This window comes from Spea bombifrons, chromosome 5 (assembly GCF_027358695.1).
Source record: "Spea bombifrons isolate aSpeBom1 chromosome 5, aSpeBom1.2.pri, whole genome shotgun sequence".
Taxonomy (NCBI): Eukaryota; Metazoa; Chordata; class Amphibia; order Anura; family Pelobatidae; genus Spea; species Spea bombifrons.
In genome coordinates, this window is record NC_071091.1 from 5,084,722 (window position 1) to 5,098,933 (window position 14,212).

The 14,212-nt window shown below is 41.1% G+C and overlaps 1 protein-coding gene across 1 annotated transcript in view; it reads right to left on the reverse strand.

Annotated features, from left to right (window-relative positions):
* Positions 1–3,209: 3,209 nt before the first annotated feature.
* ACVR2B (activin A receptor type 2B) overlaps positions 3,210–14,212 on the reverse strand; it is a 60,305-nt gene continuing 49,302 nt past the window's right edge. The window contains exons 3-12 of the mRNA XM_053466956.1: positions 13,472–13,566; positions 12,052–12,054; positions 11,421–11,575; positions 10,258–10,401; positions 9,187–9,330; positions 8,565–8,713; positions 5,619–5,733; positions 5,045–5,183; positions 4,092–4,222; positions 3,210–3,450 (exon numbers count right to left, since the gene is read on the reverse strand). Coding sequence (XP_053322931.1) covers positions 3,256–3,450; positions 4,092–4,222; positions 5,045–5,183; positions 5,619–5,733; positions 8,565–8,713; positions 9,187–9,330; positions 10,258–10,401; positions 11,421–11,575; positions 12,052–12,054; positions 13,472–13,566 — 1,270 coding nt within the window. The 3' untranslated portion in view covers positions 3,210–3,255. The remainder of the gene's footprint in view (positions 3,451–4,091; positions 4,223–5,044; positions 5,184–5,618; positions 5,734–8,564; positions 8,714–9,186; positions 9,331–10,257; positions 10,402–11,420; positions 11,576–12,051; positions 12,055–13,471; positions 13,567–14,212) is intronic.

Consider the following 14,212-nt stretch of genomic DNA (forward strand, 5'->3'; position numbering starts at 1 on the left):
CTAAATACCTTTCTGAATTTATTTATATTTTTGGATAATTGATTTTTATGCAATCTTAAGCGCACAACCACGATCAAATGCTTGTTTTCAGGTGAATAAGAACATTTTTCTGCCCAAATATTGGCTAGGATTACGGATTACTAATAATTTATTATCAGGTGTTTGTGAAATAAGGCTTCGTTCAAATCCATGTATAAGACTAAAGAAATATAATTTAATATATATATATATTAGATTAGGTTTCAATAAAATTACGAGAATCAACATGGCGGATTCGTTTTTGGGTTGTCTTTTTCTATTTTCAGTACAATACTAGGTTTGACTAATGAATAAGTATTATGCGGTTTTACCTTAAGGGAATGTGACCGTATAAGAAGCCTGTAAAGTAAACTTCTTAAACATTGTATCATCCATGGAACTTTTAAATATCGAATCTACTTTTGGTCTGTTTGGCTCAAAATGATCACACGGTCTATAGAAAATTTGGCACTCTTCCCATCCATAATCTTTAGCGTTGGCAGAAGTAAACATTTTTTTTTTTTTTTTTTTAAAGGATATTCTTTAATAAAATAGTAGCGAGATCTATAGAAAATGTATTTACAAACTCCTTGTGTTTAAATACTGGGTAATATGTCCTGTACCAATGGCGGGTGTTAGACGTTTCAGGAAATTTTCATTAAATCTAGTTTTAAGATAAAAATTGTAAAATTAAAATAGTTTTACACATGGATCTGTGTAGTCGATTTAAAATGGGGTTTATAGCCAGCGTATGGGGGGCAGATCATTCTATACCCACACAGCGTATCTGCATTAATAGAAACATGTTTCACGCGCTCACAGTAGATTCATCGTTTATACGGTAACATTCTGGCCCTTCCGACAGTATAATGTCTAAAAAAAGACATACACATTAATAGACTGTTAAATCAAATATGGCACTTACAATAAGTACATTAAAGCTTCTTCGAGAAATTGGTTAATTGAGTGAGGAAAGACAGGACAGCTGCTGTAAAGTTCATTTTAGCTTATAGTGAAAAAAAAAACAATGAAAATAATAATAAATGACTGCGTGAACTCCATCAGAAATTAACAGTAAGCCTTTCTTATACAGAAAGGTGACCAATCTCAGCTTTTTCCAACTGCTCCCAAGCTATCATTAAGGGGTTAAAAAAAAGATGAAGAAATACTAAACAGTCATCAGTTATAATGAATTAACATTCATTCATAGAATCCAAATGAATGGCAAATGTGCCATTTAGACTCGCCTCCGGGAAAATTAATTTTAAGAGATATTATATGAGCCAAATTTCAAGGAAAAAAAGGTTATTTTGTTAGAATATCGTACCCCCCCCAAAAAAAAGGCTTACTGTGTTTTATAAAATGGACAAAGTATAAAACAGCCATTGGAAACGTATAAATGATACACAATTAACTTATTTAGGCAGTTAAATCTACAAATGTGTACAATTATTTACAGGGTGCTTTTATATATATATAAAAAAAGAAAAAAAAAAAAGAAAAAAAAATAATAAAAAAAGGTAGCACTTCCTAAAAGTTTTTTTTTTCCTTTTAATTTTTTTCTTTAAAACTCCCTTGTCAGAAAAGCCAACTTACATTAAAATATATGTACTACAAGACAACATAACTAAAAAATATATAATAAAACTTATACAAGTATAAAATTTTGAGGTATTCCGGTTTGAGGTGGTCTATGGTCATGATTTTTTTTTTTTTAATGTTTTCCTTTTTTTTAATTGATATCTTTAATGATGACCCCCTTCACCATGCTAGATACACATCTACTGCATAGGTCACCCAACTCATTTAGCAGTCGAAGAGGTAAACCTTGGAAGCCACGAACAATTGTATATGTGTATATTCTGTAAAAACAAAAAAAAAAATGCTTGAAAAAAAAAATTAAATTAAACGTAGTGTTGAGAATCAGCAGCTTCGGGAACATTCACATATTTAAACATAGGTAATGGTAAATCCTAGAGATTTTTTTTTTTTAATGCACCAATTATTTTTTGTTTGATTTAATCCTGGGGTATAGTGAAAGATTTTGTAAAAAAAAAAAAAAAAAAAAAAAGATTAAAAAAAAAAAAAAATTTAAAATAAAATAATTTTTAAAAATATTACACAATCATGACGAACACCAGTTTTGCAAAATATAATCCAGGCCATCGAAATATTAGCTCCTGTTATACAAAAGTATTTGTTGTTAAAGCTCGAAGGCCGCACATCCCACGGACAGCTGAATGTAGAAAAGGTATCGACGGTAACGGTCTGGTTCTGGTAACCGGCAGATGATTTTCTTTGTGTTTTTTGTTTATTCAGTGTATGTTTGCATATAAACTGCCCTATGCGTTCCAGAACTTCTTAATTATTTCCTCCACGAGGTCAGAATTTACAGTCGCCAGACAGACCAGGCTTTTTCTTTCTCTGAACCAAATACTCCGTATCGGGGAATAATAAAAAAGCCTTTTTCCCCCTTATCACTGGGTACCTGAGAAGTAGCTCCATAGCAAACGCTTTTCCAAATGCTGAAAACTGTACTCCCGGGTCTGTAAAAAAACCAAAACCAAGGTCTTTCCCCAATCGGTTACCCCCTCCCCCAAGACGAGAGAGCGTTCCTCTTCCAGATCTCTCCATGCGTTACAAAGACACCCGTTATATCCGTTTAAATTAATAAAAAAAATAATAAAAAATAAGACACAGCAGATGGTTTTTTTGGAGCATCCGTCCGGTAGAGGAGGGAGATTGTAGAGAAAGAGGATCCCGTTTGTGGAAGGTGCACCTTTATCGTAACACTCTTCAGCTCACTACAAAGATTGCAGCATTTTGTTAACCGAGATTAACAAGCGGTTTCCTTTTGGTCCTCTTCAGAGAAGATCTGACATTGCGAGAAACCGAGATAACGTCATATAAAAAAAACGAGTTCGTTGAGGTTTCGAAGTACCTGCATCTTTCGGCATTCATTAAGTCGGCACCTGAACGCTTGCAAAGATGTCCATTTCTGTTTAATACAATGGAGCAACGTGCTGGTAAGATTGATCCAAACCCCCCCTCCCCTTTTCCATATAAAACCCCCCCCAAAATAATAATAATAATAATAATACAAAAGTCAAGTTAAAATAGCAGCTGCATTCACGTTTTTTCCCCCATGTTGTGTTTTTGAAAAAAAAAATTAAAAAAAATGCCTATTTTGTTTTTTTTTTGAAATTTCTGAGTCTGGAAAGACAGAGGAGCCGTGACTCAGATACTGGACTCTTTGGGCGGTAAGTCCACGTTGGTGACAGACGTAACGATGGAGACGAGGCAGTCCGAGGTAGTGCCGGTCACTAATTTGCGGATCTGTGAAATGCGCTCCTCCACGCAGCCGGCTGAGAGTCTCGCTTCTGCGTCGTGGTCCCAGCATTCTTCGATTGTGACACAGAGCTGCGCCAAACCCTGACAACAAAACACACAATAAGCATTTGGGTTTAAGGAGCCGTAGGTCTACCCCATGCATGTTTAAATCCCCTCACTGTATTACCCTCTACCACTTCTGCTGGAAGGCTGTTCCACTTATCTACCACCCTCTTAGTAGATTTACACCTTTCATTGCATCTCAGCCTCTGACCCTCTAGTATTAGATTCTGGTCTCTTGTTCTAACATTTCTCCTCCTTTGTAATAATCTTTCCTCCTGTACTTTGTTTAATCCCTTTATGAATTTAAATCTTTTCTCTCTCTCTTCTCTCCTCCAAGACGGACACGTTGAGACCTTTGATAATTTTTATCTCTATTGTGTAGCCCTCCTCGGAACTCTCTGCAGATAGGGGGGGGGTCTCCAGAGCTGTACACAATAATACAGAATAAAGCATCTTTACATTTACTTGGAATTATTTGAATATTATTATAGCGCCTGAAACATTTTATTTTTTCGGGAGGGGGGTTACATTCAACAATCGCTTTTAAAAATGTAACCTGAAGTCAACAGAAAATCAACTGTTTGGTTAGAATCTCGGTAACAAAGATGCAACGTCATCCATCTGTGAGCTGCAGCACGGCGACGTTCAAATTCAGAAATAAAATGAATAAAATAACTCACGGGATGTTTTAACCAGTGGTCCTTAAATACCGGTCGCATTTTCTTGTGAACCACCACGTCCTGAAGGTCTTCTAAAGACGGATGCTGACCGATCTCTTCTTCGAATGGCAGCATGTATTCATCCACAGGGCCTGGAGACGCGAACAAGACAGTTTGATCGACATTTATACATTTTGCGAGTCCGACGAGGTCTCGGCATTAAGTCCCAGCCACGTGGAGTCGCCGGTTACCGTTCAGATGAATTAGTTTACGACTATTTGAAACTAGAAACATTTGTCTTCTGATGCAGGTTCTCATTTATTTAATTGCTCTCATTAAAAAAAAAAAAAAAAAACTTTCCAATTAATACCCCTACGGATCCAATAAGTCCGCGGGTCAGGACTTCAAACTGAATGCCAGCGGAAGCCGACGGGTCATGGCACATGGGATCCGGGTTTTCACGAGGTCCGTCACGGACTCCGGGAGAGAGAGATTCATTCTCACTTAAGGTTCCCGGCTACGTTACGAGGTTTTATAAACGGGGTATTTTTTTTTCCCCCCTACTCTCTAAACCCTTCCGCAATCCGAATGCCAACGCACCGCCTTAACGGCAATCAACGCGGATGTATCAATCACAAATATTATAGCGGCACGAGAAAGCTATGGAGTGTTCTGATTCCATGCAAAAGTACTGTCCAGTAAAGTGTGATGTCATTATGTTTTGTTAAAATAAATAAAAATAAAGTATATAAAAATAAAAAAAAGTCCAATAGGAAGGTGATCTTGGGTTATCATGCATTCCACGCAGCTAATTGGCGACATATTACCGTTATACCGGGAAGTCATAAGTATAAAAATGTAAATATGAAAAGCAGAGGATTGCAACTTTTGCTTCACAAATAAATGTTTCTATGTAGTTTCTTTTTGTTGTTGTTGTTACCGACGGTAACCACTAGGGGGACCCAAAGACTCACCATCCGCGGCCGTGCATCTGGACACAATCTCCCAGAGGACCAGCCCCATGGCGTACATGTCTATCCTGAGAAAGGAATCTCGCTGGAAGTTAATTGCTCCTTCTAGCACCTCTGGAGCCATATAACGCCGCGTTCCAACCTACGGAGAGAACATTTCAAAAGATCAGATTTCACCTTAAATGACCCGCCGGACGATCGTTAGATTTGCTTGTTCCGTTGAATCGCGAACGCAAAACGGAACGGGAACGCCTGCTTCTGAGTTCCAAGCGATGGTGAACGGGGGGCTTCTGCCGCCGGAATAAGACCGGTTTATTTACCTTAACGCTAAGGTCAAAACGCGACCGATCTGAACAATTTGCTCGAGGGGCAGGTTAAAGATGCCTGGCTTCTTATCATTTGCAGTGTTGGAAAGCACAACGGAATGACGTAAAACAGGACCGGAGAAGCCCGTAATCAGCCCAGTTACCACATCGGGGCAGGAGCGGGGCCGGGGTCTGCGGCAGCGCCTGGTCTAGCATCGGCCGATAATCGAGCGCTGAACGGCGGGGTATATTTATATTTATATGATATTCACCTGTCCGTGCGTATCTCCCGGGGGTTTGCCGGGTTCAAACCGCACCGCCAAACCAAAGTCTGCGAGAATGGCCGTCAAGTCGTGCCGCAGCAAAACGTTTTTACTTTTAAAATCTCTGCGAAGAAAAAGAAACAGAAAAAAGAATAAGAGTTTATCTGAAAAAAAAGAGGACTGTGACACACACCGCAGCGTGCAAGCCGCCGGATTTCTGCGTCAAATACGAAATAAATGCAGTCGGAAAGGTCCTTGTTTTTCACGAAAACAGCTCAGTGACCCCAAACTTTTGAACAGTGTGCGTATAAATAAAAGATCATAAAACCAGGTCAAATCGCAACAAAAGTGACTTCTTGGCACGCTTTTTTATATATATATATATTTCCAACCCGATTTTTGGGAACAAAGAAAAAAAATAATAATAATAATAAATAAATAAAATAAAAAAAAATATATATATTTTTTTATTTATTATTTTTTTTTTTTGTTCCCAAAAATCTGTTGAAACGCGGGTTGGAAAGAGCATTCTTTTGGATTTCGTGGATGAAGGTTCTGCTTTTACCGCTGCAGAAAAACGTCATAATGCCCCATATAAAGTCAGTTTTTTTTTTTTATGCTCTCATAATCCTCAGAACTGCCTGAGGATCATAGGAGTTGCAGCTTGTCAGCCGGAAAGCCGTACCCATGTATATCGCATGAATCGTCCTACAGAAACCCGCCTAATAAATAAAATAAATGGAATTATTAGCTCCCAGTGCGTTTAGCGAGCGCCCGATGCCTCTTGGGTTTTCGTGCAAATGAATTCTATAAACACTGTGATCGGGATCAGTTATTCCGGGGCTATTTACTTTGAATAATTGATGAGGTGCTGACATTTTTTACTCGTGATTTCCATATGTCAGGTCTTTTCATCGTTAATTACCATATTTCCAAAGGTCTGCCCTTTCTAAACGTAAAGTTCCATGAATAACTATCGCCGTACGCCGTATGTATAAGGGGCTGCTTAGCAAAGATTATTAAAGGGACGTGCTTTAACCCCTTCATGACAATGCATTTTTTTTAATGGGTTTGGGGACAACCCATTGTCCTTAAGGGGTTAAAGAATACAATAGCTGAGTGGTCCCTTTACATTTACATGGGGGGTCTCTGCTGCATATGGATGGGGGGGCCTGTAACAAAGCTCTTTTCCTATTCGTGAGATAAAATAATTAGCAACTCAAAAGGCCCCAAAACTTCTTACAAAAACTGTAATTTATGTAATTTGTTAGCAATTTCTTAGTTCTGTCTTAAACGTTCACTTGTGGAAAACTTGAGAAATTTTGCACATACGATAATGTGTGGAAGTATTAAAAAAACAACAAAACAAAAACACCAAGCCTAGTGCACCAAATTTATAAAAATAAATAAATTAGAAAATAATACATTTTATACTGATGTCCAGAGAATAATAGAATTAGACTAAAAAAACAAACTCCTTCAGTTTTGCTAGATCTATGAAGACACTTACATTCCTTCAAAAGTTGGGGGTCACTAAGAGATTTCCTTGTTATTGAAAGAAAAGCAAATTTTGTCCCTTAAAAAAACATGAAATGGATCAGAAATCCAGCGCAGACGGGGTTAATGTCATAAATAACTATTGTAGCTGGAAATGGCTAATTGTTAGTGGAATCTCTTCATAGGCGTACAGAGGCCCTTTATCACTCCCATCACTCCTGTGTTCCAATGGCCCTTTATCACTCCCATCACTCCTGTGTTCCAATGGCCCTTTATCACTCCCATCACTCCTGTGTTCCAATAGCCCTTTATCACTCCCATCACTCTTGTGTTCCAATGGCCCTTTATCACTCCCATCACTCCTGTGTTCCAATGGCCCTTTATCACTCCCATCACTCCTGTGTACCAAACCTTTGAACAGTAGTGTACATATGTGTTTATTTTTCTTTTCTTACAACAAATCAGGCACGGCTCGACTAAACGGTGAATGTACTTTGGATTAAGCTCAGGTGATTTGAATCCCGTAGAAAGCTCTACAGTGGAAGGAGGGTCTCATGTGTCGCAGACACGACCGGCGAGAGCACATTAGTCGGAGGAAATCGGTTTCACTCAGTTGGATCCCGGCTCCACCTGCCCCGATAACCCATTAGAGAGCGGCTGTGAACGGGCGATCGGATTTGGGATAATGGGGATGCTGCGGTGAGGAGCGGCCGCTCTCCCTGCTGTGAATCGTGCAGTCTGTTTCTCCGTAAAACCCCCGGCAGATGGTTTGTGTGAAAAATAACCACTCCCCCCCCCCCCATGTCCTGCAAGAATGCGCTGAGGAAAGATTAATGTCTCGGGCCGCTGGTAATGAGTAACCGGCTAGTAGTTTGGGGTCTCTGGCCATTAGCGAACTCTGTTTAGGCTCCGTAATTAATGATGGGATTCTGAAACGGAACGCCCGGAAAATACGTCTGGATTCAAGCCGGTAACCAGGAGACAAAAAAATGACCGTCGCTGATAAGCCTGGAAACGGGAATATTTCATATCCGAGGGGCTCTCGCTACAGACAGCATTAAAAGGTCCGTTTTATGTATAAAAGCCCCTTTTCATGATGACAAAAATGGCCTTTATCTTCTGTAAGACCAGTTTCTAAAAGATAATCTTACTGAAGAGCTGAAGGTTTAACTTTGCCCAAAGTATAAAGAATTCTACGTCTGAGGGAGCCTGAAACATTTTGAGACCAGTATAGGCACAACGCTTCTTTAATACAGGGCTTGGGCATAAGCTTAGTTTCAGTAAAGTAACCTTCTTCATGCCGCCTCCTGGCGCTTAACGTGTTAAGTTTTGTAACGTGAATGCGCACGTTTCACCAGAATCAGGTCACACGAGTCCCGTCACGCCCCGGGAGACGAAGAAGGTTCTCAGAGTCCGTCTACAAGACGCCGCATCGAGACGGACCCGCCGGCCGCTTACCTGTGAGCGATCGCTGGCTTGTGTCCTTCCCCTTTGCAGCGCGGCAGGTCTTCATGGAGGTACGCGAGGCCGCGAGCCATCGACTCCGAGATGTGACACAGCTCGTTCCAGCTGACCACGTTCCCTTTCAGGAAATCCGTCAGAGAGCCCTACGTGTAAAAACAAAATCAATGCAGTTGTAGATAAGCGGAGCAGACTCCCAGCAGAAGTGGTAGAGGGTAATACAGTGAGGGTATTAAACATGCATGGGATAGACATACGGCTCCTGAATCTAAGACGAGACCAACGACTGATTAAGGTCTGAGTCTTTACAGCCGGAGAAACGGGCGACTAGAGGGGGGCCGAAAGGGGCCGATCTGCCGGTTAGGTGAGGAATAATATTCCAGGACAAACTAATGTTCTTAACATTTACATTGATATAAAGTATTTTTGATTGGCTTTTCAAAGAATTTACATGAAAAAAGCTCAGACATGAAAGATATTCCACACTCTTAACCGTTCGGCTAGTATAGGGTTAACGAGATACCAAAGCCTTCCAGATCCGCGTCCCTGTAATTAGGTAACGACTTTATCTGCTAATTAAAGAAATGCGGGGGGGGGGATGGGGGTCCCCGCGCCGCACCTTTTCGTGGAAGGCAGTGATCAGCCAGAGCTCCATCTCCAGGTTGGACCCCCGCTTCTCGGCTCCGATGAAGTGCAGGAGGTTCTCGTGCTTCATGCCCGGGGTGTTGAAGATCTCTCGCTCGCTTTGCCAAGACTGCTTATCCTGTGAGAGAGACAAGACGCTAAAGACAACTGGCAGGACGGGGAGGAAATACTGAGAGAGTCACCTCGCCGGAGGATCTACAGTAATTACATACACCAGAGTACAAAGGTTTGGGGTCACTGAGCTGTTTTTATGGAAAACAAGGACATTTCTGGCTGTAACATAATTACAAAAGGGTTTCTAACCATCAATTAGCCTTTTAAACTTAAACTTGGATCAGCAAACACAACATGCCACTGGAACCCAGGAGTGATGGGAGTGATAAAGGGCCATTGGAACCCAGGAGTGATGGGAGTGATAAAGGGCCATTGGAACACAGGAGTGATGGGAGTGATAAAGGGCCATTGGAACACAGGAGTGATGGGAGTGATATAGGGCCCTTGGAACCCAGGAGTGATGGGAGTGATAAAGGGCCACTGGAACACAGGAGTGATGGGAGTGATAAAGGGCCATTGGAACCCAGGAGTGATGGGAGTGATAAAGGGCCATTGGAACACAGGAGTGATGGGAGTGATGGGAGTGATAAAGGGCCATTGGAACCCAGGAGTGATGGGAGTGATAAAGGGCCACTGGAACCCAGGAGTGATGGGAGTGATAAAGGGCCACTGGAACACAGGAGTGATGGGAGTGATAAAGGGCCATTGGAACACAGGAGTGATGGGAGTGATAAAGGGCCATTGGAACACAGGAGTGATGGGAGTGATAAAGGGCCATTGGAACCCAGGAGTGATGGGAGTGATAAAGGGCCACTGGAACTCAGGAGTGATGGGAGTGATAAAGGGCCATTGGAACACAGGAGTGATGGGAGTGATAAAGGGCCATTGGAACACAGGATTGATGGGCGTGATGGGAGTGATAAAGGGCCATTGGAACCGACGCATTTCACAGCGGCAGGGAAAAAAAAAGACGTCTTTTCTGTAACTTTACCTGAATGGGGAAGATTTTCACGGCGACGTATTCATTCATCAGCCTCGCTTTCCAAACGCAGCCGAAGCGCCCCCGAGCTTTAATTTCCAGCAACTGCAAAGGCTTCAGCCCAACCAGAGGAGAAGGAGGCGGGGGGCCGAGGTCCTGCGTCAAAAGTAACGCAATATTGATTTTATTTCTACTTTTTATGAGCGCCGGTGATTCCAATAACCTCTGGTTCTTGTAACAGAACGCGGCTTTCATTACATCACCGGCATAAATATAAAATCACCTCTAATAACCCCAAAACAGCGCCTCTCAGCGGTCTCCGAGACATCCTTGGAGGAACGCATCACCTTGGGGTGAGACGTGATAGTAATACATATAATATACTTATTAAGTTGATTATATAATAATATTATTAATAATAATAATAATATAATCAATTTTTGGTGTATAAGTGGAATATAAGTAAACATTTTATATCATGATAGAAAATCTAAAACCAAACAGAAGACAAAATGGGTGAATTCTCCTCCGCTCCGTCAGTTTTGAAGACGGACGTTTATGGCGTTTCACAAATTGGGGGGGGGAAATTAAAAACAAAATTCCTTAATGTGTTTCAGAGTATGAAAAAAACCTGAAATCTGTACATTAAGGCTGTTTATAGTGTTGGCGAGAATCCCCCCCTCCCCCCGCCAACCGCTACTGCAGCAAAGTCATAAAGCTTCCATATAAACCAAAATAACCTTTTATTGGCAATTAGCACGGCGGAATTAAAGGCGCAGTAATTGGATGGCGTTTTACGGACATCCCGGCATATCGCAGACGCGCGCTCACCGCTTTTAAGGAACAAATCCCGTAATTCCTTACGGCCCAAGCCTGGCTCATAAATAATACGCTCTCGTGCCTCTGTTTTACATTACTGAGTGGTAGATGGATCAGCCTCCCAGCAGAAGCGGTAGAGGGTAATACAGTAAGGCGATTTAAACATGCATGGGATAGACATACGGCTCCTGAATCTAAGACGAGACCGATGGCTGATTAAGGTTTGAGTCTTTACCGCGGGAGAAACGGACAGACTAGACGGGGGCCGAATGGGGCCGATCTGCCGGCAGATTCTATTTTTTTCTATGGCGGGTCATGATCTCCGGCACACGGGTTTAAAGCAAACACTCACTCACCTCGTTAATGTCGACGTGCCCATAGGGAGGCTTCCGATGGCGGTACCTCCAGAAAGCCAAGAGAATGGCCATGGAGAGACCGGCGATGGGAAGAAGAGAATACACCAAGATATTGAGCAGCGAGGCAGCCGTCTGTGGCTTGGGGTCAAACGTTCCTTTAAAACAAAAAAAACACAAAAATTACAAAAATTAAAGAAAAGAAGAGAAACAAAACATGGATTCCGCTGGACCCCCTCCCCCCACGCCTGGGCTGCCAATTTCTTGAACTATACAAATAACGGGGATTTAGGAATTTCCGATACTTTATAACCCCAATATTTCACATAATTAGTAACATTTCTGTTAAATTAACTCTTTCTGTTCTGCTATTCTGCGATCTTTGGAAATACCTCTGCAACCGGAAGGTGGAATTCATTAAACACATTTAAATTAACTTTTACAACAACTTTTTCTAATTTATTTACGGACCTAGTAAACATTTACACTTTAAAAACACTTTTTTTTTATATATATATATATAATATTTGTATATATTACTTACGGGGTCTGGCCGATGATTTTCTTGCTCCATAGTCTAATAAAAAAAAAAAAGAAAAAAAAAGAAAAGAAATTTAACAAACAGACTCAAAACTCACTGCTCTTACTTTCCCCCAAACCTTCTACCATAAAGACGGCTGATCCAGACCCGGATGGGTTTAATCTGTCGTTAAAAATGCAATATTCACCCGCCTATTTATTGACTTAATGCGCTAAAAAAATTAAGTTTAACTCATTTTGTGTCTCAGACCCTGGCGCACTCCGCAGAGAATGCGTGTGCAGGGTATAAGAAGGGTCACGGCCGCTGATTTATGCCTCGCCTGCATTGTGTAGCTGGCAAAACGCCAATAAAGTAAAAAAAAAAAAGGGGGGCTTTACGCCCATAGCCAGGCACAAAAAACAATATTATGCCAGTTCTATAACCTTTGGCGGCACAAAACCGCGGTCTGTTAGGGGAAAAAAGATGAAGGATTTATCAAATCCCAAAGGCACAAAGAAAGGGAACTTTGCAGAATTAGAAAGCGCCTTTGTCTTGAGATAAGAAAAGCCCCCCCCGCCGCAGACCTCGGCTTTCAGACATTTCTGAGCTCTGTGAGGTAAATCCGGCGGAACGCGGCTTACGGTCGCTAAACCTACCGAGAACGGGCGATTCGGCAGAACCTCGACGACAATTATATTCTCTAAGGGCCAAAAGTCATTAACATACACTAAATGTTTACTGTACACACATATATATATCGTATTGGCTCGAATATAGGCCGCACTTTAACACACGCAGGAAGTCTGCAGAATACCCATTGGCTCCTACACCTTGATTACAACGGGAATGCATAGCGGACGCTGATTGGATGTTGGAAGCAACCAATCGGTGGCAAGAACAGTCTGACCGCAGAGGAGAAGGGCAGCAGGGCTGCATATTCTGCATCAGGAAAGTGTTTGAAAGATGTTCGACGTTAAGGTGACCCATAATTATAATAAAATCATATAATTTGCATTAAATATAATATATTCCATAGTTTAGAAAGCGCGTAATCTCAGCATGAATATTAGAGACTTTACACAAAAAGAGGCTTTAATTCGGATACAATCGAACCTGCTTTGTAAACAAACAGCTACCGGAACTTTCTGAAGTTAGTGGGCGTTCCCGCCGACATTGTGGGAAACACCCCCATTTAAAGGGGAAATGGGCGGGGAGTGGGGCATGTCAAGGCCCCGGGGGGTTGACCCGGAGAACAGGCGCTTTTCCCGGAGATCTCCGGGCCAAACCGAGTTCCCAGGTATGCAGCACTCAACAGGTTAAAAAATATCACATTACAGATATTTCCATAAATCTGTCCGTAACTATTATTCCTTTTATATAGAGCCAACATGTACCGCAGCGCTGTACAAAGGTTACAAGCATATATCAAGAAACCATGCTTTCAGAGCTTACTTAAAGGGGGTTTTAGGAGGTTGCGATTTAAGATTTCCCCCCTTCCCCCGAAAAAAAAAATGAATTTCATAAAAAAACTCACCTTCCGGTAAATGGGTAAATTTCTCATTGCAGTAATTGCCTTCACAACAGCAGAAGAACACCTGGGGGTTCTCTTCTTTCGCCACGCATTCCTGCCTAAAGGGTCAAAGAACGAATGGAAATGGGTGAAAAATCTAAAATAAATGAAATGCTACAAATATAAAACATTCTAGGAAATATTATGTTTTTTTAACAGTTAAAAAAATATATATAAATAAATAGGGTTTTCAATTTTTTTTCCTAAAAAAAATGTAATTAATAATAATACGGTAATAATATTTTAAAAATGTCCGATAATAATCATAATAAAAATAGCAATAATAATAATAATAGTGGTTTTCCGGGTCAGAGGATCTTGTATCTGAACGTAGGTTTTGGAGACCCATTTTTGGGGGTGATTGAACGAGCCCGCGTTTCACGGGATGAGGCGGGTCGCTATGCGAGAGCTCGTGGCTAATAAATCATCACATAATATATTTTGCAAGAGCTACAAATCCAGCAGCTATGTATAAATTCTAACCGGCCGTCCGCGCAGCAGCAGGAGGTACAATCGCAACCCGCAACACGTCGGCCGACAGAAGGAAAACGGCCTAACCCGATTGGCTGCGGCCTAAAATAAGAGTATCAAATGTATATAATATATAATATAATATGTATCTAATGTACCGGTGTATATAATAATGATATATAAGAATATATAATAATAATAATGTATTATATTCCATAGATTCGGCAGCGTATC